General features: G+C 35.2%; 1 protein-coding gene across 1 annotated transcript; it reads right to left on the bottom strand.

Moving 5' to 3' along the window:
- Window position 1: 1 nt before the first annotated feature.
- ST13 (ST13 Hsp70 interacting protein) lies at window positions 2–27,966 on the bottom strand. The gene is made up of 12 exons (XM_063076303.1): window positions 27,475–27,966; window positions 22,115–22,172; window positions 19,412–19,487; window positions 17,881–17,951; window positions 12,796–12,862; window positions 9,490–9,574; window positions 9,244–9,354; window positions 6,771–6,873; window positions 5,395–5,511; window positions 4,125–4,173; window positions 2,017–2,138; window positions 2–1,546 (listed from the first exon to the last, which is right to left on the bottom strand). The coding sequence occupies exons 1-12, from the start codon at window positions 27,582–27,584 to the stop codon at window positions 1,418–1,420; spliced, it is 1,098 nt and encodes a 365-aa protein (XP_062932373.1). The 5' UTR covers window positions 27,585–27,966; the 3' UTR covers window positions 2–1,417.
- Window positions 27,967–27,998: the final 32 nt, after the last annotated feature.

Here is a 27,998-nt window from a genome sequence, read left to right as displayed (position 1 = left end):
GAACATTTATCATTTTCTTTATCTTTGGATGGGAAGAAGCGAGAGAAAGCTGAGATGGGGGTACAGGTGCAGTATTTAAGGAAGAGCTAAATAGGAGGATAATGAATCTTTCATAGTGCCAACAACTCCACAACAAATGACCATGGATCTCATCTATTTTATAATCCATGCTGGATCAAGAAGTTAGGTTCTTCTCTATGTCTATCAATTAATTCAAACCGTATTCTCTCCAAACTACAGAGTTGAATATTACAAGATAAACTAACTAAAATAGGTATTTCCTAAGTAGAAAACCAAACACCAAAGGGAATCCGCCCTTCCAATGCCTTTTGATATAACAAGATTTTGCCAAGGTGGAAGTCTAATACTTAAATAAGCCATCTCACGGCCAAGTAAGAAACTATAGCTGTTATGGGTATTACCCAACAGTCACCATATATATTACATATTAAATTAAGCCCAGTATTAAATATGCTTGCACAATTATGCTGTGACTGACAGCAGTGATGATGCTAGTGAAAAGAAGAGTGTTTTTAGCCCAAGAAGATTTAAGGGGGAAAATGGAACAAGCAGAAGGCAGACATAGAGTTGGGCAATTTTTTTTTTTTTATCAGGAAAGGTAATTTTAAACATAGGAAAAAAAAAAAAAGTACTCCCTTATTTCCCCTCTGTGGAAATAATATGAAACATTTATTTAATATACTGGACAAAAACAGACCTAAGTAATCCAACTCTACTGCAGCATTACAAAAAAATCATCCCTTCACCACAGTGTAAGATTTAAATGCAACCTGCACAAGGGTGCATGTTATATAAAACACAGTAAGATTGCTGCTATCCTGCCAAGTACTTCCAGTCCCTACCCAGGTTCTATTGAAATACTGGTGGTCCCTATAATTTTATCGAAATAAATCATTTTTTTAAAAAATAAAGCATTTAAAAAGACAAATCAAAATGCTTCAGTAACCATATATCCAACTCAAACTTTACCTATTTAAATGATTTATATTTGCCTCCCACTAATAAAACTTTATTTCACTCAAACTAGAGCAATAAATTTTCCATACTTAAGTACCTTCCTTGCCCAATAATTCAAAGGAAAAAACCCAAAGAGATTAGTGAAGAAAAATGTAGGAATTAACACAACACCCCTTTGTTTTAAATATTTTTAGGTTTAAAAAGTGTTTAAAGTTTGTAATTCCTAGAAGGAAAACATTATCTGAATGAATACCCTAATGGCAAACCACTGTAAAATGCTTCAAGCTGCATTTGCGGCAGAGGGGTAGGGATTATCTTCAAAGCACCCCAGCTCTCTTGATGAGAAGGTCAGAGGTACACTGGTTTGGATTATTGCGACATCCATTAGGTGATCTAGGTTGCTTTTCCTTCATCAAGGGCTTTATTTGTCAGAAGGGCATTATGCTTGACCTCCAAATTTGGCTGACAATTTACTGATGAGATTCATAACCTTTGGGTTGCTCTGATATTTTGACATATTTGCTGGGTTCTGGGCCACATCCTGGAAGGCCACCATAACTTCTGGATCCTGCAAAGAAAGGGTTTGTTTTTTTTTAGTATTTAAAAAGTGTCCTATATTGGGTCAAAAAGTTTATTATCCTAAATTCTGTCTTTTTATTTAGACCTGTAATTTTGTCATCGCCAAGCTGACTGAGATTGAGACAAGTCCCTGAAGTATAAAGATTATTCATGTGCACCTCAAAGTCAAGCTCAGTTATGTAACTTGAACTAGATAATGACAAAAAGCACATACAATTTTGAAACAAAGAAAAGGACAACTGGATATAATTGCCAACTATTACTGGGTATTTCCTATAAACCAATTTTTAAAAGCTTAAGTTATGTGCTTTGAAAAAAGGAAAAGAATGTTACACCTGCATAGTTATTTGGTAACTGAGATATATAGAAAATGGCTGAGAGTAATCCTTGTCTCCACACAAAATTATGAAAGAAATGCCTTAAAGATATAAAATCCAAATTTGTACTTCCAAGTCTTACCTGCATGGCTGCAAGAACCTCTGGATCACTAAGAATTTCATTGAGCCCAGGCATTCCTGCCATTCCAGGCATGCCCCCTCCCATTCCAGGCATTCCTCCAGGAAAATTACCAGGAAAGCCACCTGCAGGAATAAATGAAAGAACTGTATAGACACCAACCATACTCCCTAATAGTCCAATATACTATTTCTTTCCAATTAAAAATAACACAGACACACAAGTACATGTACAAAGAACAAGGGTGCCACTAAGCACAAAGTAGTCTAAACAGGATAAAACTAAATACAAGTCGTAGCTTCTAATTTTTTCTTATTGTTTCAATTTAAAATTAATTCATGAGTTAGTTTAGTTTTTGTTTGACTATATTCATCTAGAGCAGTTATTCTCCTTCAAGAACTACCTAAAATGTTAGTTACAAAAATCTGTGGATTTTTTATTTCCACCCCAGACAGAATAAAAATCTCTGAAAGTGAAACTGGACATCTGTCTTTTAACAAGTACTCCTGGTGATTCTTCTTTACAGAAAACAATGTTCTAGAGCAAAAAAAATTTCACTCTCCCAGTACATTATTAGACTATAAACCCAAATTGTTCTCACCACCATAAGCCTACGTCCATTGGAAATATTCTGAAATCACAATTATACTAATATAGGGATATTACAAAGGGAAAGACGGGTTATATTTTTGTATTCTACAGATCAAGGGTCACTACAAATAAAGACATAATAAAGAAGAAAACTCAAACATGGCCATAAATAACAATCACAGATAAGGAAATCTAAAGGAAACTGAAAACAACTTCTAGCTTCTCTTATTGACCCTACTGACCCCAAGGCTTTAAAAAACTAGTTGCTACTCATAAAAAAATTACTGGCCCAAGACTTGTCAAATCTAGGAAATAAAAATGCACATAATAGAAAATTATCTCTGGTACTAGTCCACATTAGTGGTTGTTTTCTAAAACAAAGGTACCTGACAATAATATTATTCATACTTTAAAAAAGAAGTGAGCTTTGATCTAAATGTATTTTCTTGGGAGAGCATGGTGCTGGTAACACCAAGCTCAAGGGTTCGGATCCCCATATCGGCAGGTCGCCAAAACAAATATAAATGTATTTTCTTGCTTTTTCTTCAAACAGGTTATCCCCAATATTTGTTCTTTTTATTTTTTTAAAGTTGCTGAGCACATTTCAGAATAAAAACTACATTTGCTAGTCTCAGACCATGTAACATAAGTACTAGCCAGTGCATATAAGCATAACTGGCTTCTATAAATCTTCCTTAGGAAAAAGCTAGTTATCAAAAAGCTAGAGGCAGCTTTTTTTTTTTTTTTTTTTTAAAGTCTGTTTTGTTCTTTTTTTTTTAAATGTTCTGGCCAATACCGGGATCTGTAACCCTTGAAGTTGTAGTTATAATGCCACACTCTAACCAACTGAGCTAACCAGCCAGTCCTCTTCTGGTCTTTATATAAATTCCACACTGCCTCATTCAGAAAGTATAATTATTCTGAGTTCCCTTTTCACCTCTATCTGAATGTTAGTCTTCTGTTATCATTCAAAGTGAACTGCCTCACTAGCAATTTCTGATCACTTAACATCTGCAAGAAAGAGAACAATGTACGTTATTTTTACACTGGACTCAAAAACATTTTTTTATGCTTAATAATTCCATACAGGGCTTTTAACTAGTATCATCATAACAAAATTCCATTATGGCAATTTAGGAAACTTGCATCATCATTTATTCTTACTTATAGTCTTTTAATGAGATACAGTGCTCAGGACCCAATAAATGTTAGCTATTTTTAAAAACTATACTACTCAGACTGGCCAGTTAGCTAACTTGGGAGAGTGTGATGCTGATAAAAACTATACTACTCAAATTATGAGAAAAAAACATACTGTATTTCTACTAACATAAAATTTTTAATGAGAATAAAACTTCCTAGAGGTTAACATTCTAAAGACTCTTCAAGGTTCCAGAACTAATGGTACTAAATATATTTAGCATATAAATATCAATATTTCTCCCTTTCAGCCCCCAAATCAGAATATACATTAGTTATGATTTATAATTCTAATAGTTTTAATTTTTCTTTAAATATACCTGGAAAAGAGCCATACTGAGCTCCTGATTGTCGTCTGGTTTCTTCCTCCTTTAATACAAAAGGTAAATAAATTACATAGTAGGTGAAAAAGAGTCTGCTGTCAATTCCTATCCATGAAAAAACTGTACAATAAGCTAGTAGAGGACATACAAGAATGACAAGTTTCAAATAGCAATATTGGACTAAAGGATACACCCCCATCCCCACCTAAAAAATTTTTTTGCTAACTGGATTCTCAACAAGTATTATTCTTGGTAATGATTTCAAGTAGAATGTTTTACTTATACTTTGTAAAAAAACAAACAAACCAGGAAAACAAATTTACAGTCCTACTATGCCCATGTCTTTGAAAACTATAAATCCTGCTTCTAAAAACTCCAAAATGAAAGGGCATGGCTATATCACCAAGACTGCCATGACTTTTGTTTCCCAGATTCATCTTTTCCATACTCTCCCTACATAACACAACAATACAAACGGAGATTTACCGATTTGTTTTTGCTGTTTAAAAAAAAAAAAATGAAAGGAAAAATACACAAATTTCCCTCATACCCAGTTATAAAGTCATCAAGAAGATATATAAATGTAGAAATTACTTTTAAATATTACAAACCATATCCCTAAAAATCAGGCATATGCTTAATATTAAATGACAAAAAATTAGGATGTAATGTTATGTAATTATAATACATCTTTCTGTCCTTTCATTCAACAATGCTGGAAATAAGTAGGGGAAAACTGATAGAACCAATGCAGAAAGCTAATACGGAAACTTAACAAGCAGAAACCTTAAGAATGGCAACAACAATACTGTGGAGAAATTATAATTCTTCTTTTTCTCTAAATTTTCTATAGTATGACTTTGTAACTAAAAATAAAAAACAGCTAAAATCAATTTTAAATGGCTATAAAGCTACTGTTGGAACAGGAGGAATTATAAAACTTAACAAATCAGAACAAGCACCCTCAAGAAAACAAATAAGAATATTGCCAGGTTTTGATTACTTGACCAGGAAAAACTCCTAATTTTAGAAAAACACAAACAAGAATATAAATTGGTAAAATAAAAGCTCACTTAAAAATTTAGACTAAAACTATCCCCCTAAATCAGACACAATGAAAGGGAAGACGATCCCTTTTAAATAGTATCATTATCCTATAGGACTGTAGCCAGCATTAAATAAAGGAGGCAGGAATTAGAATGGTATCCTAAAAACGCTGTGTCTACTATATTTTCCTTTCATGGCTTAGCAGCTATAGAAACTTTACCCTCTGGGCTCTCTCATGCTCTTCTCGAGCCTTCTTAACCCTTTCTATTCTTTCTTTGATCTCTCGCTCTTCACGTTTTCGCTCATACTTTCTCCGATGTTCTGCAATTTTCTGGGCCTAGAAGAAAAGGGCCATAGAAAAATAAGTCTGTTCCAAAAGTTGAGTAAGGTCAACACATATAAACAGTTTTGTTAAGAGTTACTTTTCTTTGTGAAGAGATATTCAATACTTCATTCTGAAAAATGACAGATTTACCTTATAGAAAAAGACCTTACACAAGTTCAGGTTTTTTTGTTGTTGTTGTTTTTTGTTTCCTGGCAGCTGGCTAAGATGAGGATCTGAACACCTGACCTTGGTGTTATCAGCACTGGGCTCTAACCAATTGTGCTAACCTACCAGCCCAAACTCAGGCTTTAACAAGACCAACCTCTACTGCGTGAGACATTGTGAAGCAGAGGAAAAAGTCTGGGATTTGAAGTTAGAGTAAGGCTACAATCTCGAACAATTAACTAAACTCAAGGATGACAAATAGGTTTCAAATTGTTTCACAGTGTCTACCTGCTGTGTAGTGTAAAGGATTCTGAAGTTACAGCTGAGTTCAGTGGGAAGACTATCATTAATGATGTGTACCATGGAAAGGCAGAGATTGGAAACACACACGCCAGGTATTTATTTGCCACAGCCTAATAAAGTGTCTTCATCCATAAAATGGAGGGGAGAAAAATGCTTAGTTTTATCTAACTGCTATAAGAATTAAGAGAGAAAATATACGTAAATATGTGTAACCAGGCACTAGTACATAATCAGTACCAAATGCTTTAGATTTATTATTTGAGAAAACAAAATGAATGAGATTTGTATTCAACTGTTACTTTATAGCTTGTTCACAATAAAGAACCTTATGTTGTAGAATTTAGAGTATCTCACACAACAAGAAGCCCTGTTATGAGAAAAAAGAAAATCAAATGAAGTCTCTGATAGACAATAAATTTAACGAAATTTCCATCTTAAAAACCTTTGAGATTAAATTGTTGGTAGTATAACTTCCCACAAAGCTGAAGGATTTAGCCTGTAAACACATTAAAATTATTTTAACTGACAATTTTAGATAGAAATCATCTTAAATAGAATGTTTTAGCTTTTAGATTCAATATTATCATTTTTAAAAGTTGAAACAATAAAGAATGAGAAATGAAAGCATGAAAACCAAATAAGATTTCCAGAGTCGAACACAAACTTCGGTGATTACATATTATAACTTCCAAACGTTAGTTTCTTTGCATTTGTTTTTCAGGTAAATTATGGCTGCCAGGGGCTAAGTACTAGAGTCACGGAGTATTACTATACTGACTTTCCCTTTCACTACTTTAACATACCCTTGGTTGAACTTCTTTCAGCATTGCACTAGCATCTTCATCATAATCCAGTTTACAGGCAAGGGCAAGATCATGGGCTGCTTCTTCCCAATGGCCCAGAAGTCTAAAACAGATTTAGATTCATTTTTAGGAGCCTTTTATACATACTCACCTATGTGGTACTGTGGCTATCATCCTTATAAAAAAGGACTGTTATAAAAGAAGTTTAAGTTAAATATAAACTATAAACTTTCATCAACCAATTTAATCACTAAATTCCACTGTTTGGTCAACTCTATAAAAACTTAAAGGAAGGGCCAGCCCGTGGCTCACTTGGAAGAGTGTGGTGCTGATTAGCCCAGGGACCGCGGGTTCGGATCCCTATGTAGGGATGGCCAGTTGGCTCACTTGGGAGAGCGTGGTGTTGACAGCACCAAGTCAAGGGTTGGGATCCCCTTACCGGTCATCTTTTGGGAAAAAAAAAAAAACACAAAACTTAAAGGAGTTTAGATTTCCTTTATGGGAACTATAAAGCTGCTCTTCTCCTAAAAAACTTTTCAAAACTGGAAGAAAAAAAAAAAAAAACCAAACAAGAAACACACAAAACAAAATGTTTCAATTGGGAATGCCATGAAATTTTTAAAAAGTATGTAGACCCATTACTTTCAACTTGTCAAAAAAGGATTAACATGATGTATATGGTTGGCCAGTAAGCTCAGCTGGTTAGAGAACAGCTTTGTGGTTCAGTTCCCCATACCAGCCAGCCAGCTGCCAAAAAAAAAACAAAAAAAAACCAAAAACCATGATGTATATTTAGCATGCTACTTTCTACATAAGATAAAGGGGAAAACAGTACATGTATGCATGCTTTATTTATGTTTTTTGGCAGCTGGCTAGTCCAGGGATCCGAACCCATGACCTTGGTATTATAAGGCTGTGCTCTAACCAACTGAGCTAACCAACCACCCCATATGCATGCTTTACTAAAAAAAGAGAAAGGATAAATAGAAAGGTTGGTGGGGGTAGGTAAGAATGGGATAGAGGGGATAACAATGGACATGAGAGTATCTCTTAACTCAGTTTTGACTCTTTCAACATGTAAATGTTTTACATACTCAAAAAATAAATTAAATCAGAAAGGATGGAAATAAAGCCAACCCTAAACTTGAATACAAACAGAAATAAGAGGATAAGTGTATACCACATTGACAACATAAACTACACAGAAAAAATGAATTCAAGTAACTTGCCAAAAAAACCTTCAACCTTTACCTAGAGGGTATATTGTTTTTAAGGTGTTATAATTCTGAAACAACTTTATGTATACTGTAGGATTATACAAGTAAGTATGTTATTAGGGTTAAAGATTTTGACTAGGAGAAAAGTGTCAAAAACACAAAATAAAAAGGGAAAACATTTAATGTTAAATTTCAATTAAAAATATCAGTATAAACTCATAATTTCATGAGTTTTTCCCTTAAAATCATAATTTTAAAAACGTTTTCTAAGCTCTGTTCATTGAAACAACAGTAATGATATATCAAAAGCAATAAACATACCTAGTGGCTAAACCTTAGTTTCCACTAAAATGAACAATTGTTCCTTGGAGAAATGACTTATCCCAAGGCTGAGACAAGCAAAATACAAGATGAGCCCCGTGCTATCTTGTACCAGAAGGGAAAGAAATGCTCAATAACTAAAGAGATTTCAAAAGTATCAATATCTAGGTGTGTTTTTCTTATATCCACATAGCATTAATACATTTTATTTCAACTTTTTACCTTTATCTTTCACATCTTCATACAAATCACTAGAGCTACTTTGAGTCACCTAATACAGGTGTCCCAAGCATATCCATCTTCATCTCCATCTACACTTGAGGTGCAGCACCTTTTCAACTCATATAAAATGGGAACAAAATGTCTATTGACATTCACAAGACACAAATACTCATTTGTGTAACATTAAATTTTGCCGCCAGGATTAAATTCACCTCTTTATTTTCCCCTTTTCCTGATTTTTCAGGTAACCTAGCAGTGACTGAAGTAGTTTCAGGCTAGTGTGTTCCTTCTTCTATAATATATACTGAAACATATGTTGTTACAAAGAGAAAGTCTTAAAGTAAGAGAAAATTTCTAAGGACACCAATAAAAGGTCATTCTCTCTTTTCTTGAAATTAATTTTGAGAAAAAAAATCCTTACCTGACACTTGGCTATATGTGGTCAAAAATCAACAGTGGATATATCCTTGAATGGAAAGTGAAAAGAATTTTTTTTTCTTTTGGCAGCTAGCCAGTATGGGGATCCAAACCCCTGACCTTGGTGTCAAAAGGAACTATTTTCTTATATGTTTCTTAATATATTCTCTTAATTCTTCATACTGAACACTTACTTTGAAATTAAGCCCTTATGCAATTTTTTTTTAAACAAAACGTATTAAAACATCAGATTTAAATTTAAAGAGTTCTGGAAATAATAAAATTCCATTATTTACCTGTGTGCTTTCCCTCGCCACTTGTAAGGCTGAGCTGAGTCAGGATTGATTTCAATGGCTCTGTCACAGTCTCTGATGGCAGCATTTGGCTTCTGTAATTTGATGAAGACACTAAAAAATAAGTGTGATATTATAAAGTATTCATTTCAAATAATAAAACCTCGTGATCACCACCAAAGCAATTCTATTTAAACAAATGAGCAGAAGTCATTTACCAGGGGATACTTTTCTGTTTAGAGTTCTCACCTGGCTCTCTTGGCATACAGAATGGCCAAGCGAGGATTCAGCTTGATGGCATCTGTGAACAAATCAATGGCTTTCTGTAGTTCACCTAAAGTGAAACAAATTATTGAGAGATATTCAGATGATAAAAGTATTAATAAAAAAAAGCTGGCTGGTTAGCTCACTTGGAAGAGCATGGTGCTGGTAACACCAAGGTCAGGGTTTGGACCCCCTTACTGGCCAGCCACCAAAAAAGAAAAAAATGTATTAATAAAAAGTTTTGATCTCTTATACAATTAGGTCTTTTACATTCTTCTTTTAGTCCAGTAAAAAATAGGACTAGCGTCTAAATTATATACAAAACTGGCTCCTGAAAGCAAATCTTGACCACACCTACACTGTAGCTCCCTTGAGACAGGGACAATTTTGGTGTACGTGACCCTCTAAAAAACAGTAAAATACCAAATTCTTAGTAGGACTCACATATATTTCCAATTATAAGATCAATTTAAAGAATTAATTTTCCATTAATTCAAAACTTTTTTTTTTTTCTTTTTGGGCAGCTGGCTGGTAGTGGAATCCAAACCTGTGACCTTGGTATTATAAGGCTGTGCACGAACCAACTGAGCTATCTGGCTAGCCCTAATTTAATATTCTTTTATACATTAAAAGGATAAAATTAAGCTTAAAAAGGGAAAAGTACCCCTAGTAACCTCACAGTATTGATTTTAAAAACCTCAAGAATTTTCTATTTGAATTAAATAGGAATGGTACAAAAATTCAAGAAAGCTAGAACTCATAAAAGAACAAAACCCACTTTTTAAATTCATTCATTGCATCCCATTCTCATAGTTAGCTTTTTCACTACTCCCTGAAGTGAAGTCATTCAATAAACAAAAATACTATACAATTAGAATATTTATTTGGGCCAGCCCGTGGCTCACTCGGGAGAGTGTGGTGCTGATAACATCAAGGCCATGTGTTCGGATCCCATATAGGGATGGTCGGTTAGCTCACTAGGTGAGTGTGGTGCTGACAACACCAAGTCAAGGGTTAAGATCCCCTTACCGGTCATCTTTTAAAAAAAAACAAAAAAAAAAGAACATTTATTTGCACAAAGTCGAATTCTTGGGGAGGCAAGACAAACAGAATTTTAAAATTAATGTCACAGGGCTGGTCTGTGGCTCATTTGGGAGAGTGTGGTGTTGATAACACCAAGGCCGCAGGTTCAGATCCCTATATAGGGATGGCCAGTTAGCTCAGTTGGGAGAGCACAGTGCTGACAACACCAAGTTAAGGGTTAAGATCCCCTTACCGGTCATCTTTTAAAAAAAAATAAAATAAAATGTCACAATTCACTGTGAAAAATATTTACCCAGTTAGTGAATGAGTAAAGGACTTTAATCAGAACTCATGAAAACAATGCAGAAAAATGCTGTCTTATTATTAGTTTCTACCACAGATATTTATTATAGGTAATTACACTTGGATGTCAAACAAGCAACTCAGATCTACCATGTTTAAATCTCTTAATTCCTGTCCTATCTCCAGATCTATTATCCATCCCTATCTTCCCAACTAAATAATGGCTTCTCCATTCATCTAGTTTAAGAGTTGCAAACTTTTTCTGGAAAGGGCCATATAATTATTCTAAGCTATGCAGAAAATACAATCTGTCATAACTGAGTCATAACGCTGTTGTAGTGTATTCTTCCCTCTCAAAACAGAAGTGCCCTTCCTTTGCCAACCCTAAGTGGGGCTTGAACTCACAGTCCCTGGCTTAGAATACTGTTTTATTCCTTAGGATATACCATAAAATTGCACAAATTACAAAATTAGAACTAGGTTAAATATACACATGCACATGAACAGAGAGCTTGGGAAAAAACATGGAAAAACAAAGAGACATTAAAAAATAAAATTTAAAAAAAGAGACAGTATGCCAAAAATGATAAACTAGATGATAGGTCCCGGGCAAGTCTCAACCCCACTGAGTCTCAGGTTGTCAAGCTGTAATATGGATTAGTTAGAAGTTTTCATGAAATAATATATATGAAAACATTATAAAACAGGCAGGCATGTAGAAGGCCCTGAATACATTTCGGATCAACAGAAATCTTAGGTGGTAGGGAAATTAAGAAACAGTGTGCAAAAGGAAGGGTCAGGAAGAGCAGTGGCTAGGAACAACTGATGGGTATGAATTCAAAGTTGAAACAGGTGAAGAGTTTTACAGAGAAGCAGTAAACCACAAGCAAAGGAACATTCCAAGACTGTGAGGTCTGACTAAAGTGAAGATTAACATCAAAAAAGAAGAGAAAATAAGACTGGGAAGGTAAAATACGGGGCCTGACTCCCACAGGTCTATAAATGCTATGATGAAGATCTTCAATATGTATGCAAAAAAGTCAGTCACAGGTTACAACCGGGAGAGTAATATAAAAAGCAGTTCTAGGTAAGAATAATCTAGGGACAGTGAACAGAAAACAATAAAGGGAATAGATATTTCAGGCAGGCAAACTATTAGGGCAACTGCAGTATAAATGTATAAACATGTGATAAGGACCTAAACTAAGAAGGCAGTGAGATTACAGGGGGAAAAAAAAGAAAAGAAAAAGGTGACTGTATTTGCTAAATTGGAGCAGCAATACTGAACTCATTCTAAAATTAAACAAAACTTTAGTCATGTTCTAAATCTATGTATAAAGTCTAAATGCCCATCAGCATTATACGACAGCACCTATTCAGCTATGGTATTGTGACACATTATCACACGGTTACAAAGACCTTTGCATGAAATGTTACTGATAGTCACACTGTACCCAAGTTTACAAACAATTTGTTTTTATAAATAATAACTGATTAAACATTATACTTTATACTATCAGCACTCTCTCCCACTCTGATAGGATTTTTTGAGGAGTATCTAACACACAGGAACAAGAGTGTTATGCCCATGAACATCATCTCTCAAGGGCGTTAATGGCCAATCTTCTAATACCACCTTTTTTTCTGAACACCTTTCACCTTTTAAAAGCCTCTTCTCAGTGGAGAAACACCGTGATACAGTCAGGAAAGGAGAAGCTTAGTCAGATCAGAATCTGTCCATGCCCCAAGACAAGATAACCGATAGTGATTTCAGCCACTTTATCAATGAGGAAGGGGTGGTTGGATCACAGGACATTATTTTCTCCAGTATGATAACAAATGTAAATCCTCTTCCACTTTCCTTCTACTTAGCAGTTAACTGCTGTTCTATCTATATGGTTACTGCAGACACGAGAATATTGAGACTACCACAGAAATGTAGCAAAGAGGAAAAAAAATACTCACCATCATTTAGGGCTTCAATGGCAGCCACTTTCTTTTCATTCGCCTGATCCATCATCTCCTCTGTTATCTAGGGGGAAATTGAAGGTCAACTTAATAGTAGCAGAGAAAGCAAGAGAAGGAAGCAATATGGACTTTCTTAGAGATGAGGTAGTCACAATCCCCATCTTCACTGATTCTTCTCTAGTTTCCAGACATCAAAGAGGATAATTATGATAAATGATTAGTGAGAAATTATACAGAATGAGTTTTAACCTTATATACCAAACAAATTCATTCTGCCCTAGGCATGACCTTTGCTTCCCTCCATCCCAACTAAAGCATGTTGTTTTGTCCTAGCCTTACCACCTCCTTTCTCACCATCCATAAATATGAAACCCAACTTTGTCACAAAGAAGTAAAGTAGTTCCTTTTAGGCTTCAATCCTCAGAGAAGAAAGGTCTCATTCTTTTGTTCCTGTACATATATCTACTGAACACCTACACTAGATAGATAGGACAAACATTATACAAGGTGCTGACAGTACAAAGATTAATAAGAACAAAAACTTACAGGAAACATCCTACCTAAAATGGAAAGTTCAGAAGTAGTTCCTTTAACCAACCACAGGAATAAATATATACACTTTATCACCACCACAGTGTAAAGTATTAACTGGAGGTGCTGGATAACTCATTAAGAAAATAATCTGATGGGTTTGAGATTGGAAGGAAAGTAATAACTGTATATCTACCTAGAAAACCTAACTGACTATAACAAGTTATCAGACCTAGTAAGAAAATAGAGTTGTCACAACAGAGTGGGAGAAAATATTTGCAAAATATACATCTGACAAAGGATTAATATCCAGAATATACAAGGAACTCAAACAACTTTACAAGAAAAAAACAAGCAACCCAATTTAAAAATGGGCAAAAGAGCTAAGTAGGCATTTCTCTAAGGAAGATATATACAAATGGCCAACAGACATATGAAAAAATGCTCAACATCACTCAGCATCCGGGAAATGCAAATCAAAACTACACTGAGATACCATCTCACCCCAGTTAGGATGGCTAAAATCCAAAAGACTTTAAACGATAAATGCTGGCGAGGTTGTGGAGAAAAAGGAACTCTCATACATTGTTGGTGGGACTGCAAAATGGTGCAGCCTCTATGGAAAATGGTATGGAGGTTCCTCAAACAATTGCAGATAGATCTGCCATATGACCCAGCTATCCCACTGCTGGGAATATACCCAGAGGAATGGAAATCATCAAGTCGAAGGTATACCTGTTCCCCAATGTTCATCACAGCACTCTTTACAATAGCCAAGAGTCGGAACCAGCCCAAATGTCCATCATCGGATGAGTGGATACGGAAAATGTGGTATATCTACACAATGGAATACTACTCAGCTATAAAAACGAATGAAATACTGCCATTTGCAACAACATGGATGGACCTTGAGAGCATTATATTAAGTGAAACGAGTCAGGCACAGAAAGAGAAATACCACATGTTCTCACTTATTGGTGGGAGCTAAAAATAAATAAATAAATTCACACACAACACACACAACACACAACACACACACACCCACCCACCCACCCACCCCGGGGGGTGGAGAGGGAAAGAAGACATAACAACTACAGTTCCTTGAAGTTGATACGACAAGCAAACAGAAAGGACATTGTTGGGTGGGAGGGGGGAGAGGGAGGAGGGAGGGAGGTTTCGGTAATGGGCCACAATAATCAACCACATTGTATATCGACAAAATAAAATAAAAAATAAATAAATAAATAAATAATTTTTAAAAAAAAGAAAATAAGAGTTGTCAGATACGAGAGCAACATAAAAAACAAAAAACAAGAACCAGAGTTGCTCCACACCAGCAAAAATCATTTATCAAGTACAGTTTCTAAGAAAACCCAAGACTTCCATGGGGGGAAAAAGTAAAATTCTATTAAAGGACACAAAAGATTATGTCAAGAAATTTTGAGAAATATACCATGGTCATGGGAAGGGGATTATTGTGAATATTTCAATCTACCACCAAGTTACTCAGTAAATTCAAAGCAATTCCAACAAAAATCCCTATAAATTTTTGACAAACTTAAAAAAATTTTTTTAAAGAACAAAGGAGGAAACACTTCGCCAGATATTAAGACCTCCTACAAAGGCAGGGTAATTTTAAAAACAGTAATAAAATTTTTAAGAAGATGACTTCTGTTTATGGTAATATGATATACACAAAGCCCCGAATAAGTCTAAAACCAACCTTTTAAAAGACATCTTTGCTCTAAGAATGTTGAAATCCTCAAGAATAAGATTAAATGAAGGCTGGAATTCAGCAAGGTAGCCAAGTGCTCAATTCTGCTTTCACCCTTGTGGAAGGTATACCTAGCACCTTGCAATTTTGTTTTTAAAGGTAATGCAGGACAAGGGACACAAAGTCTAGATTCAGATGAAGAGAATGTATGTGCTCTAACCAGATACCCTCCAAAGTAAACCTGGAACTCAAAATACCTATAACAGCAATCATAATGGTAAACCAAAAATAAACCTGTCCCACAGACAAGGAGTCAAGTAGAAGAGAAAAAAATCTTCACTGAAAATTCAAAACCAGAAACGAGCTCTTCACTTGGAATTCAATACTACCTGTATAGTTAAAACAAACAAAAAATCACGCTGAGAATTTAAAGTGGTTTTTGAGTTGGTAGAACCAACTCAGAGCCTTGATGGAAGCAAACATATTCCTCTTTGGAGAAGCACACTTTCTACCCAGCCTCATAATAGTTAAAATACCACACACACACACATATACACACACACACGTGCACACACAAGATACTTCAATGAGCAAGAGCCAGGAAAAATAACAAAATAAGACTAACTCTTTATAAGTTCAACAAATTTAATGTGTTAAGCAAATTCTCAAAATGAGTAAAGAGCAAAAAGACATAAATAATCAAGTAGACTTTAAGAAGAATCAAAGAGGAAGTACCAAAATTAAAAACATTAAAAAAATAAAGAACAAACATTTCAATTCAAACGTCAACAGAACAGATTAAACATAGAATGCATAGATAATTCAGCACAGAGTGATGAAACTTAATAGTGAAAAAGTCTAACATGTATCTAACCAGGTCTCCAGAATGAGAGAGAAGGGTGTGGAAATATTTGAAAGAAATAATAGTTAAAAATATTCCAGAGCTAAACAAAGTTAACCACCCCAGAATTTAAGATACCCAATGAACCGCAAGTAGGATAAATAGTTATTATAAACCTAGACACACTCAACTGAAACAACATCATTAATAAACAGAACATATAATTTTAAGATTCCTTTTACAAATGGTGACAAAAAGTACTTTATATATATATATATATATATATATATTTTTTTTTTTTTTTTTTTTAAATTGACTGGTATGGGGATACTAACCCTTGACTTGGTGTTGTGAGCACCACCAAAAAGTACTTATATTTGTTCTTGATAAAGAGGCACAAGACTTAGGGAGAAAATGTAATTGAAAAACATTTTTAAAAGACCTAAAAATTAGACAGATGTCACATTCATGAACGGTTAATCTCAATAGTGAGGTGATGTATCTTCTCCCTAACTTGATTCAGATTTATTGCAATTCTAATGGGAGGGAGCTAATTTTTTGCGGGGAGACTTAATTGGACTCTACAATTTATATGGAAAAACAAAGGGCCAAGGACAGCCAAAATACTCCTCAAGTTTTAGGGGTCCTTGCCCTACCAGATAACAAGATAGTATGAAGTTATATGACAGTGTGGCATTAATGCATAGAAAAAAATTAGACAAGTAGAACAAGAGCATCCCCAAACAGAACCACATATATATGGAAAACAGTATATTTTAGCACTGATGGGAAAAGGAATTCTTCAGCGATGGTACTGGCAGGTAGATTAAAGGTGAAAGGCAAATGTATAAAATTTTCAGAAGAAAAAAACACTGTACTACAGTTATTTTAACCTGGAAGTAATAAAGTATTCAATATAAAAGAATAACCAATTTAACTGCATTAAAAGGGATTGTTTATTGAGACAACATACAGTGAAGACAAGCCACAATCTAGTGGAAAATACATGTAACACATGTAGGCAACAAATCATTAGTATCCAGAATATGAAAATGAATTACAAACCAGCAAGAAAAAGATAACCCAGTAGAAACAAGGGAAAAATGTCTAAAGAGGACTTCACAAATGTCTGTGAATAATCAGTAAACATTAGCATATGCTCAACCTTATTAGGAACCAAGAAAATGAAAATCAAAAACCACAAGGACATACCATTTCTCACAAGAGTGGTAAACATGAAATCTGACTGTATCAAGTGTTGAGGATATGTACCAATCTTTTATGCTGCTATTCCTATATTTCTTAATCCTGTTTTCATTATCAGCCACCAAGAAGCCTCCTTTCAGTCACTGCTTTCCCCACTCCCCATTTTAATACCACATAAATGCTGCACATATCTTAATGTGCTATGACCCTCTGGAGGACCACTAACCATTGTTACATATAAAATTTTTCAGGTCCCCTCCCAAGAACCAATTTTCACCCTTTTGAGGGCCTGTTGTGACAAAACCATTTTGGAAAACAATCTGGCATTAGATATTCCATTAAGATGCAATTCCATTTGTAGGTACATACTTTTTTTATTTGTAGGTATATCCATTTTATAGCCTAAAGAGTGTCAAACCACATGCAAATTTATTTATCAATTTATTTATTTATTTTCAGTGGCTGGCTGGTACATGGATCCAAACCCTTGACCTTGGTGTTACCAACACCACACTCTAACCCAATCGGTCAGCCCTGCCAGATGCAGATTTAAAAAGCAGGTAAAACAGAAAATAACAGGGATTTCAGCGATTGTTAGAGAGTATGGTTAAAAATAACATGGGAATTTTTGCAAACATTTAAAGTAATAAATAAGATGCTTTCCTAAATGCCTTAAGTCAGAGAAAGATTTAATACATGCTTTTCCTGGAAGAGTCATGTCATAAAATCACCGCAAAAGGGAAGACCTACCTACTCCTTACCACAAGCAAAAAATAAGTCTTGAAATTACCTCTACATTTTCATCTCCCATTTCTTGAGGGGCATCAGTGTCTGGTTCAATCACACCTTCATTGTCAATTTCTGCCAAAGTCGAGAAAAACACAGTAAGACCTATTTTTAGTAAATAGAGTGAATTTGATAAAAAGTTTCTTCTTAACTCAAAAAAGAATTAAGTCTGAAATCAGAATTGGCTTCCAAAAAAAAAATATTTTTAACTGTTGCATGATTGTATGTATATATTAAAGGTGTACAATATGATGTTTTGATGTATGTATATGTTGTGAAATGCTTTCCCCTATCAAGTTACTTAACGTATCTATCATCTCATATATTTACTTTTTTTTTCTTGGTGAGAACACATAATCTCGTTGCTTAGCAAATTTCAAGAATACAATACATTATTTTTAGCTACAGTCACCATGCTGTAAATTAGATCTCCAGAGCTTATTCAGTTTGTAACTGAAAGTTTGTACACTTTGATAAGGGGACAACATAAAATTTTAAATTGATTTTTAACAAGAACTGAGCTTGTCTGACTATAAAACAATTTGACTTGTGCACATAAATAAATGCTTTCATATGGAGAGTTGGTAAAACATTATTATTGCAGTTATGGAAATTGTTAGAAAATATCATGTGAAAAGCTAAGAAAAACAAAAAGTGAAAGATCTTCAAGGAAGCCGCCAAACAACTGCCCACAGAATACAAGACCTTTCCTTTTTATTAATTAATTTATTTATTTACTTTTGGCGGCTGGCCAGTAAAGGTATCGAACCCTTGACTTTGGTGCTATCAGCACCGTGCTCTAACCAACTGAACCCAGAATACAAGACCTTTCTAACAATATCAAATACTTATCAAATATCTAGTGATTTAAATTTTGAAAAATTGCAAGCACTTCTTCTTCAGCTTTTAGATAATAATGTTCTATGATATAAGAGACTGCCCAATTAATAATTGGGTACACTTATAGTCTGTCTTTACAAACATATTCTGTCAATTTGTGGTCTTAAAAAAAAAAAAAGAAACACAACATTTATACCATTTCTTCTGAATATGGACCAGTTTTATTAACATGGATGCAGATACTAAAGGAAAATAATTTTTTGGTACTCAATTCAGTTATTGGAAACTTTTAAAGAATAACTTGGGTATGTGACCCAACTTTTTCAAAAACAAATGTCATGAAGTCTGAATTATTTCCAAAGGAAATGTTCACATGTGAATTGAGAGGTGTTATATGTGTAAAAAACAGTCCGGATTTAGAAGACTTAATATTAAAAAAAAAAAGAAAAAGAACAATTTTTATATTGATTACAGGTATGTTAATATTTTAACCAGTTGATTTAAATAAAATTGTATCAGTTGAATTTATTCCCTCTGTTTCCTTTTACTTTATAAATGTGGCTACTTGAAAATTTTAAGTTTCATATGTAGCTCATATTATATTTCTACTAGACAACAGTGATTTAGTCAACTTAATAAAAATCAACACAGGATCGTATCATAAGGTTATCATATACAAACTACCATTTCCTCACCTAGATCACTCTCCTCACTTGATAGTTCATCTGTCTTTATGTCTTCCTCCGCCTTCTTACTATCTGTTTTTTCTTCCTAGCAAAGGGAGAGCAAACGGCACTATCAGTATTTAATAACATACCCGATGTACATACTGATTTACACAAATATGTATAAACTGTTCGCATACATTTCAGTTGTTAATGCTTCCCTTCCCTGTTTTGTTTTGGTAAACTAGTTCTAGTTTTTATTTCTCCTTTTTAATTAATTATAAGTCTATTCACTTATCCAAACCTTTAGGACAACACATTTTAGATTTGGGATTTTAGAAAGCTGATAAAATGCATATATTATATATTACATAACACACTCAACAGGTACCACACAGTCCACAACTCTCCATAATCAAACACATTACCATTTCTGTACAATAGTGTGAACATTCAGAATAAGTAGTATAAAGACCATAAATAGCCTCATGTCCTTTCAGATCATGTTTTACTGCCAAACTTACTAAAAATCTTTACATTATCAAGGGTTTTTGAGTTTTGGAATTGCAAATAAGGGTCTGTAGAACTATAATACACAAAAAGTGAAAACTGAAAGAACTCACAAGTGTACATGATGGAAAGCAAATTTCCTTCCCATCCTATAAGTAACAAGTGTGATTTCTTATATATCCCATTCTAGGATATTTTCCGTGTATATGAGACAACTCTGTTTTTTTCCTATTCCATTTAACAATGCTATGAGAATATACCATTATCAGCCAACCTACATTTATTCATTCAACTGTCTTAGTATATCATAAGTTACTAAACCAGTTTAGTCTGCTTCCCCCTTTGTTTATTAAAAATTGGAATCCAAGTCCCATTTTATTACAAAATATTTGTTGGGGAGTTCTACCAAACATGCAAGGTGCTACATACTTTAGCACATACTAAAAAGAAAACCAGTCATAGTTCTAAATCAGAATGTCTTTATTACAAAAATTTTTTAGTGAAGAAATAGGTTAAATATAATTTTGTCTTCATACATGTTTATCAAATGGAAAAATATTCTCCTTAGGGCTCAGAAAATACCAAACTCTCATATAATAACTCATCTAAAAAAAAAAGGATACTTTCTGGATTTTTGCTTAACTTTTCTCATTTCACTTGTTCAAAGATATAACTTATTTTCACATCCAAATAGATAAAACATGTTTAGGGTTCTAAATGACAAAACAGCCAATTTTTAATCAATTTAAGACAGCTAATCAGAAAAGTTAGGGAAAAACCTTTTAGACAGTAAGGCAGAAAATGGGAGAAATGAAAAATTCTGAAGAGAGCATTCTTAACAGTACCTTTCCCCCCATATCTAAACTTCAGCTACTGGCAACCTCCTCCTGATCTTACAAATAAATCTTTTAGGCAAGTACAGTTGGCCTTCCATACCCGTGGATTCCACCAATTGCAGACCGAAAATATTAAACAAAACAAAAAACTGCATCTGTACTGAACAGGAACAGACCCTTTTCCTCGTCATTATTCCCTAAACAATACAGCATAACAACTGTTCACATAGCATTTGCACTGTACTGGGTATTATAAGTAATTTAGAAATGATTTAAAGTACATAGGAGGATATACATAGGTTATAAGCAAGTACTCCACCACTGTAAACAGGGACTTGAGCATCCTTAGATTTTGGTACTAGGGGGTCCTGGAACCAATCCCCTGTGGATTCTGAGGGATGGTGATATAGGCCAGGAAAAAATTAGAACACTTATCTTGATTTGAGCTACTTGTTCATTTACTTTACAAATATTAATAAAGTGCCTACAATGCATAAGCCACAGTGCTAGGTGCTAAAGAGATAATGATGAAGACTACAGATGCATACCATCACAGAATTTACCACTAACAGGCTGCTATGGACTGAACTGTGTCCCCCAAAGTCCACATAGTAGAAACCTAATCCCACTGTGACAGTGTTAAGAGGGTGGGAAATCCTATCATGGTAATTGAAAGGTGGGGCCTTGAAGAGGTGATTAGATTGTGAGGACCATACCCTAGTAAATGGATTACTGCATTGATGGTTTAATGGTGGTCATAGGCATGGTTGCAATGACTATAAGGAGAGCAAATGAGGTTGATCACTTTCTCTCTGCTCAAGTCATCTACCATGTGATACCCTGCATTGCTGTAGTCACCAGCCACCACCACCAAGGCCTTCACCAGATGTGTTCCCTGGACTTTGGACTCCCCAGCCTCTGAAACTATAAACAATAAATATTGTTTCTCTGCAAATTACCCAGTTTCAGGAATTTCTGTTACAACCAACAGATACGAACTAATACACAGGTCATGCATATAACACACATGTAACACTTATTTACATTTATTCTAAAACATAGTGAACATACAACTCCCAACTGGTTTTCTTTTTTCTTTTTGGGGGTGGGGTGGGGTGGGGGTGGGGGGGAATGGCAGATACAGGGATCCAAACCTTGGTGTTAAAAGCCTGTACTCCCCAAATTCTCAGTTTTAAATCAGATTGCAGAGATTTGATCTACAAACAAATTTTACAAAGACAAACAAAAATTTTAAAAGATCTTATTTCCAAGTGATCTTGAGGAAATCAGGAGTGGTTAATTTGAGAGCAGCAGTTAAAAAACACCCCCTCCTAAGGAGACCTTATAACTCTTTATCACTTAACATACAAAAGAGATTAAAACTTACCTTGATATTTTCTTCTGATTTAGCTTTATGAGTAGCAGGTGGTACTTTACCCCCCATGCTTAAGGAAGATGAGAAAAAAAGATATTTGTTTAGAAAATTAAAATTCACTAAGTCAAGCAATATATTTATGCCTAAAAAAAGATATATGTTTAGATGACTACCTTTTCAAAACTTAAGAGTAAACTCTCAATTAATTTGAATGCTTTGCTATTATTATGATTTTTTTCAGTTTAAAATTTTATTTATTTTTAGCATACTGGTTAATGAAACCCTTTTTCTGCCTCAATGAGGCTAAAAAACACAATTACATAGTTTCTCTGTGGCCATTCCTAGAGGAAGAGAGGCACAGAAGCCAACACATGATGACAAAATCATTTTTACGGGTTGTTAGTTTAGAATTCAGCAGGTATATTTGAATCTAAAACTTGAAATTTGACATTTAAAAATAGTAATTCAGTTAAACTCAAAACAGGCAGTTTATTAAACAAATGCAGCCACAATACTATAATTCAAAATGTTTGTTTCTTCTGAGACCTACAAGGATCCTTCTTTCTCACACTTGCATGCCCTTCACATTATAGAGTTTCTCCTTTTTATCCTCTCTAAACTTCCCCTGAGTCTTGCAAACTCCTCTTTTCCAAACAGTCCAGGGCAACATGATGCATTATATGCAAACAATTTAAAAACAAAGAAACAAGACTACCAAAAATTATATGTACCCTCAAGCATATGTTATATGCACACCCTCAAGCATATGGGCTGCACACAACCAACCAGTGACTAAGACGTTTGATGAATTTAAGGACACTGCATAATAGTAGAGGTTGGAAGTCACAAAGTTTACTAAAATTGGACTAAAAAACAAAAAACAAAAATCCATTAACTTTTACATAAAACAAGGAGATATATTAACTTAGAAAACAGAAAAGGAATTACTCCAAAACACCCTTAAAGTCTTGATTCTTTACAACTAGTTGGAGTCAAATGCATATTTACACTCAACAGGGTGGAATCTGTGGACATAGGGTATGTGTAGGTTGAATTTAAATGGGTTATCAGTTTTCCTAAGTTCTTTTAGCAATTTACACTTCTAGCAGCACTGTATGAGAATTCCAGTTGTTCCACACCTTTGCCAACACTTAGCTATTGTCCGTCTTTAAAGTTTTTAGCTATTCTAATAGGTGTTGTACTGGCATCTCATTGTAGTTGATTCCCTTTTTGTATATTTACTGGTCATTTGAATAGCCTTTTTTGTAAGTTAACTCTCATGCAGTTTTCTATTAAGTTGTCTTTATTTATTTGTAGGTGTCTGTATATTCTGCTTATGAGTCAGTTTTATGCATTGCAAATGTCTTCTCTCACCCTATGGCTTGTCTTTTCACTTAGTATCTTTTGATGAACCCAAAATGAAGCAAAAGTATAAATGCCAAGTAGCAAACAGAATGAAAAGAAACAATTTAGAATTTCTTATAAGCACCATTCAATCAAGAAAAATGTGCACACTTTCCATCCTGTTTATGTGACAGTTACAAAAAATCTTCAGTTATTCAGTGCCTTTGATAGGGAATGACTCTCATATGCCCAAAATAACATCATTACATGATCCAAAACATCTTAATTTACAATTCAGCAAAGTAAAATGATTTAACAGTAAGAAACAGGCATATAAACACCACTAAATTATTTTCTACAGGAAAAACTACTTCTCAAAAGACCACAGTAATCAAACACTAGTTCTTTGCAGTTAAATTTTTATGAAGATACGGGGCTTCTTAAGCTGTGTTTTTCCCAAGTTTCAAAATGCAGCGTCAGGAATGTATTTGGGATGACATCCAAACATAGTCACAACAGTCTAAAGACTAACTTGGGAAGTGATAATCTTGCCAAGAAATGTATTAAGCTAAATCTAATCCTAGGGAAAATCAGACAAACCCAAACTGAGGGAAATTCTACAGAATAACTAGCCTATAATATTCGGACTGTCTAGATCGTGAAAGTCAAGAAAAGACGGGAGAGTTGTTTCCAAATGAAAGAGACTAAGAGACATGACAACTAAATGCAACATGTACAGTTGGTTCTCCGTATCAGAAGGTTCCCACAGATTCAACCAACTGTAGATCTAAAATATTAGAAGAAAAAATAAAAATAAAAGATAACAATACAACAATTTAAAAATATAAATAAAAATACAGTATAACAACTATTTACATAGCAGAGACTATCCCTGTTTGTAGGAAATACACAATGGTGCTGGGGCATAACATTGGCAGTTTACTGTCAAATAGCTGAGAAAAAAAAGCTCTTTGAACTGTCGTTGCAACTTTTCTTTGAACTAGAAATTGTTCTGAAAAAAATAAAAATTAAACACAAGGGGATTTATTCATAAACTAGATTTAGAGTTTCTCACATTTCAAATTCCAGTTAACTACTGGAAGATAACATCAATTTCAGAAATTTCAACTAATGCTTCCAAGATTTATAACAAGCTAGTTTCCTGCTAAAAACTGCCATGTGGACTCTGCCAGTATAGGCTTTTATTTTGTATAATTAAGTAGAGCTTGTGCAGAGACCTTCCTCACAAAGGACTGCAAAAGACTTCATAATTCTATTAATTTGATTACTTTCAATATGCTTTGTGCTATACTTTTTTATGCATATGTACAAAAAACTGAGTACTATATTCTAAATTCTCTATTGAGGGTAGAAATGCATTCTGTTCACTTCATTTAAAATATTTACTAAAAGCCATGTGCTATGCACTGTGCTGGGGAGAATACAAAGATATTCCTTCTGATCTTAATTAAGTTACCATCAAATAAAACAAAAACACATACAAGACACAAAGCAGACAAAGTTGTTAAACAGGAGAAAACTGTGTCAGACAATGCTTCTTCCTGTAAAGGAGTAAAACAAAAACATCTCAAAGCATATTTATTGAAAGAACAGTCTCCCTGGAACCCCACCGGACTACTGTACTGGTTCAGAGAGATTTTTCCTCATATTTCTCTTTGCGCAATTTAAAAGGTTGTTAACCTAAATATTTCCTCACATCAAATAAAGTTTTAAACTATAAACAATGGTGGCAATTACAACAAATAAACAAATGGACTATTCTTCAAGATCTAAGCCTGGATATGTACCTATGACTAATTTAGTGTGAAGGAGAGAACTCTGAAATGGTTTCTACTTGAAGAAAACTAATAGTAGGATCAGGCCTAGGAATATTCCTGTACCTAGAAGTCTCCATATTCAGTCCAAACTGCCATAATCTTGGGCTGCTTTAAGAATGAAACAGGACTGGCCCCTTAGCTCAGCCTTATAACAGCAGCCTTATAACAGCAAGGTCACAGGTTTGGATCCCATAAAGATCAGCTGCCCCCCCCCCCCCAAAAAGACAAGACTGATAAGAAGGCAGAGAAGAGAGAAATTGATACAAACTCAATTAACTCAATTAAAGGCCTCAAAATCTATGAATATGTAAGTTTAAATTTAGGTTAAACTAAAAAGATAAGAAAGATTTCTAGTTAATATCTCAATTTAAGTTCAGAATAAAGCCCCTCCACATCAAGATACTCCGCTCCATACTTAAACCAACAGTTTAGCACGCCACAAGAAAATCATAAATGGAACCAGAAAAGAAAACTGTAATTAGCTATGAGAAACATTAAAGTAAGGAGCTTGGCTACTTTTTGGAAACAGCAGCGCCTGACAGTATTTCGCAGACCTTAAACTGGAATTCTCCACATAGCTGTAATCATTCCAGCACAAGTTACAACTCTGTTCTTAAGCATGTTTTAACTTTTTCTTCAGTGTCCCCTCTATACCTCTAGTAGGAATGGAAGATTGTATCCACTCAGTACAACGTGCACCCTTGATGCCAGCTACTTCTTCCTGTGGTATGTATCTGCTTTACCTGGAATTTTAGGAACAACTTATTAATTGTAGGATCTTTCCTATAATGAGCAGAGGTAAAAGACTTACGTCTTAACATCTTAAGCGAGGCTTTTGGATCATCAAGTTATTCAACAGAACAACGACCTAAAATCTAGCCCTCGATTCCTAGTCCTGATATTTATCTAACAGCAACTGGGAGTTTTTCCGTCGAGAAGCAAGGAGTTTGCAAAATAGGATTCTTGTTGACTGTTAATAAAAGTTATGTTACTATAATAATTAATTTTGAATTTCTCAGGATTTTACATTATATATGACACGAGTAAAAATCTAAACAGTCACTACAAAACTGATGGGAAGAAAAAGAGTGAAAAACTTCTTAGAGGAAAAAATTATACAACCATATACAACGTTGATAGATTTTAACTTAAGTTTTTTCCTTAGAAGAATCTTCTAAGACATTCCTTCAAATATTTGGTAATCATGAGTTCATCTTCCCCTACAAAAAAATTATTAAATAAACAAATTAATGTTTAACGGCAGCCCCTTTTAGGAGTCGCAATTTACCCCCTTGAAGTACGATTTGTATATCATCTTTTTTTGCATTCCCCACTACTACTGATTTTTAATAAACCATCTCCTCAGAGATTTCCCTCTCGCTTTTCCTCCCTTAGCTGCTCCTCCAATTTGTAGAATGCTAACCTCTGTTAAATAGTAAATATGAAAACGAATTTTTGTACTTATTCTTCTGTATCTTTAAGTAGACTGTACTTAAACTGTTTCCCAGCACCTGGCACAATGCCTCGTCTTAATTCATTGCACGTAGCGAAGTACTTTAGAGTTATAGATAAAGAGAAGACACTGTATATTTTGGAAACATGCCGGTCCTTGAAAAATCATTTTTCTTAAAACTGTTTGCAATGACAGCACAGACACTGACCAAGGCATAATACTCGTGATTCCCATGATAATTAATTTACACAGTCAGAATCGCCGTAAGGTAAGGGTAATCAAATAGTTACTATTTAGTTTTAACTTTAAAAAATAAATTATTATAACCCTATTTAAGGGGATAGAGCGTAAAGGAGCTGCTTATTTGTCACCGCGACCTAAGCAGGACATCAGAAACTTAATGAAAAACAACCCCACGCGAAAGCTAAGTTTTGCAGTGCTCGTCCCTCTCCCCTCACTCCTGAAGTCTCCAGGGCCCAAGTCCGCGCAATCGTCCGCATTTCCATCCAGCCCAAGATACACAGCGGCGACCTCGGGTGCAAGCACCCCAGCTCTGCCCCCTGCTTCCCCACCCCTGCACTCTCCCGGACTCCCGATCCTCCATGAACCCCAAAAAGTCTCCTCCCTTTGCTGGCCACAAAGCGAGCCACGAAGGGGCCCCGACCCTTCCCCTCTGCCAACTCCCCTCCGGCCGCCCTTCTGTCCCGCCCCCAACGGTTCTCAGGCCCGCATCTCACCTCTCCACCCACTCCCTCAGGAAGCGCATTTCCTCGCTGTGCAGAACGTTCGGATCCTGCTTACACAAGTTCACGAAGGCCCGAAGCTCGCTCACTTTCCGGGGATCCATGGTGGGGAGGCAGCGGGAAGCGGAGGGCGCGGCTGAGGCTGCGGCTCGATTCCAGGCCCGGGCGCTGGCTCAGCGTGAGCGCGTACAAGGGGGCGGCTGCCGCAGGGCAGAACAGACTGGAACCTCCCCGGCCGCTGGCTCCTCCCATCCAACGGCCTCGTGATCCTGGGTCCTTCGCTTGCTTAGTCCGCCTCCCTCTATTTCTGCCCCTGCGCGCTGCCTAGAACCTTCCAGAAGCGTGGCTGTTCATGATGTTGCCTGCCTCTCTACGCACACGTTCTTATATTCTTAACTGTAAACTGGTTCCATGGATGGGTCAACCCCCTACATGGCCGCCTTCAATGAGGCGGGAGATAGCTCCTCCAGGGAGCTATTTAGAACCAGTCATTCTAAGAACGGAGACATTAAACGGAA

The sequence above is a fragment of the Cynocephalus volans genome, chromosome 12, assembly GCF_027409185.1.
Source record: "Cynocephalus volans isolate mCynVol1 chromosome 12, mCynVol1.pri, whole genome shotgun sequence".
NCBI lineage: Eukaryota > Metazoa > Chordata > Mammalia > Dermoptera > Cynocephalidae > Cynocephalus > Cynocephalus volans.
This window is presented reverse-complemented; position numbering and strand designations above follow the sequence as displayed.

Bases quoted from the DNA above. Each gene is read 5' to 3' on its own strand.
- ST13 (XM_063076303.1), bottom strand. From the start codon at position 27,584: ATGGATCCCCGGAAAGTGAGCGAGCTTCGGGCCTTCGTGAACTTGTGT. The intron at 4,174-5,394 runs GTAAAGTTTCTA...TTTGTATTAAAG, and splicing joins AGCATGAGAGAGCCCAGAGG to GAGGAAGAAACCAGACGACA. The intron at 2,139-4,124 runs GTATATTTAAAG...TTATTCCTGCAG, and splicing joins TCAGTATGGCTCTTTTCCAG to GTGGCTTTCCTGGTAATTTT.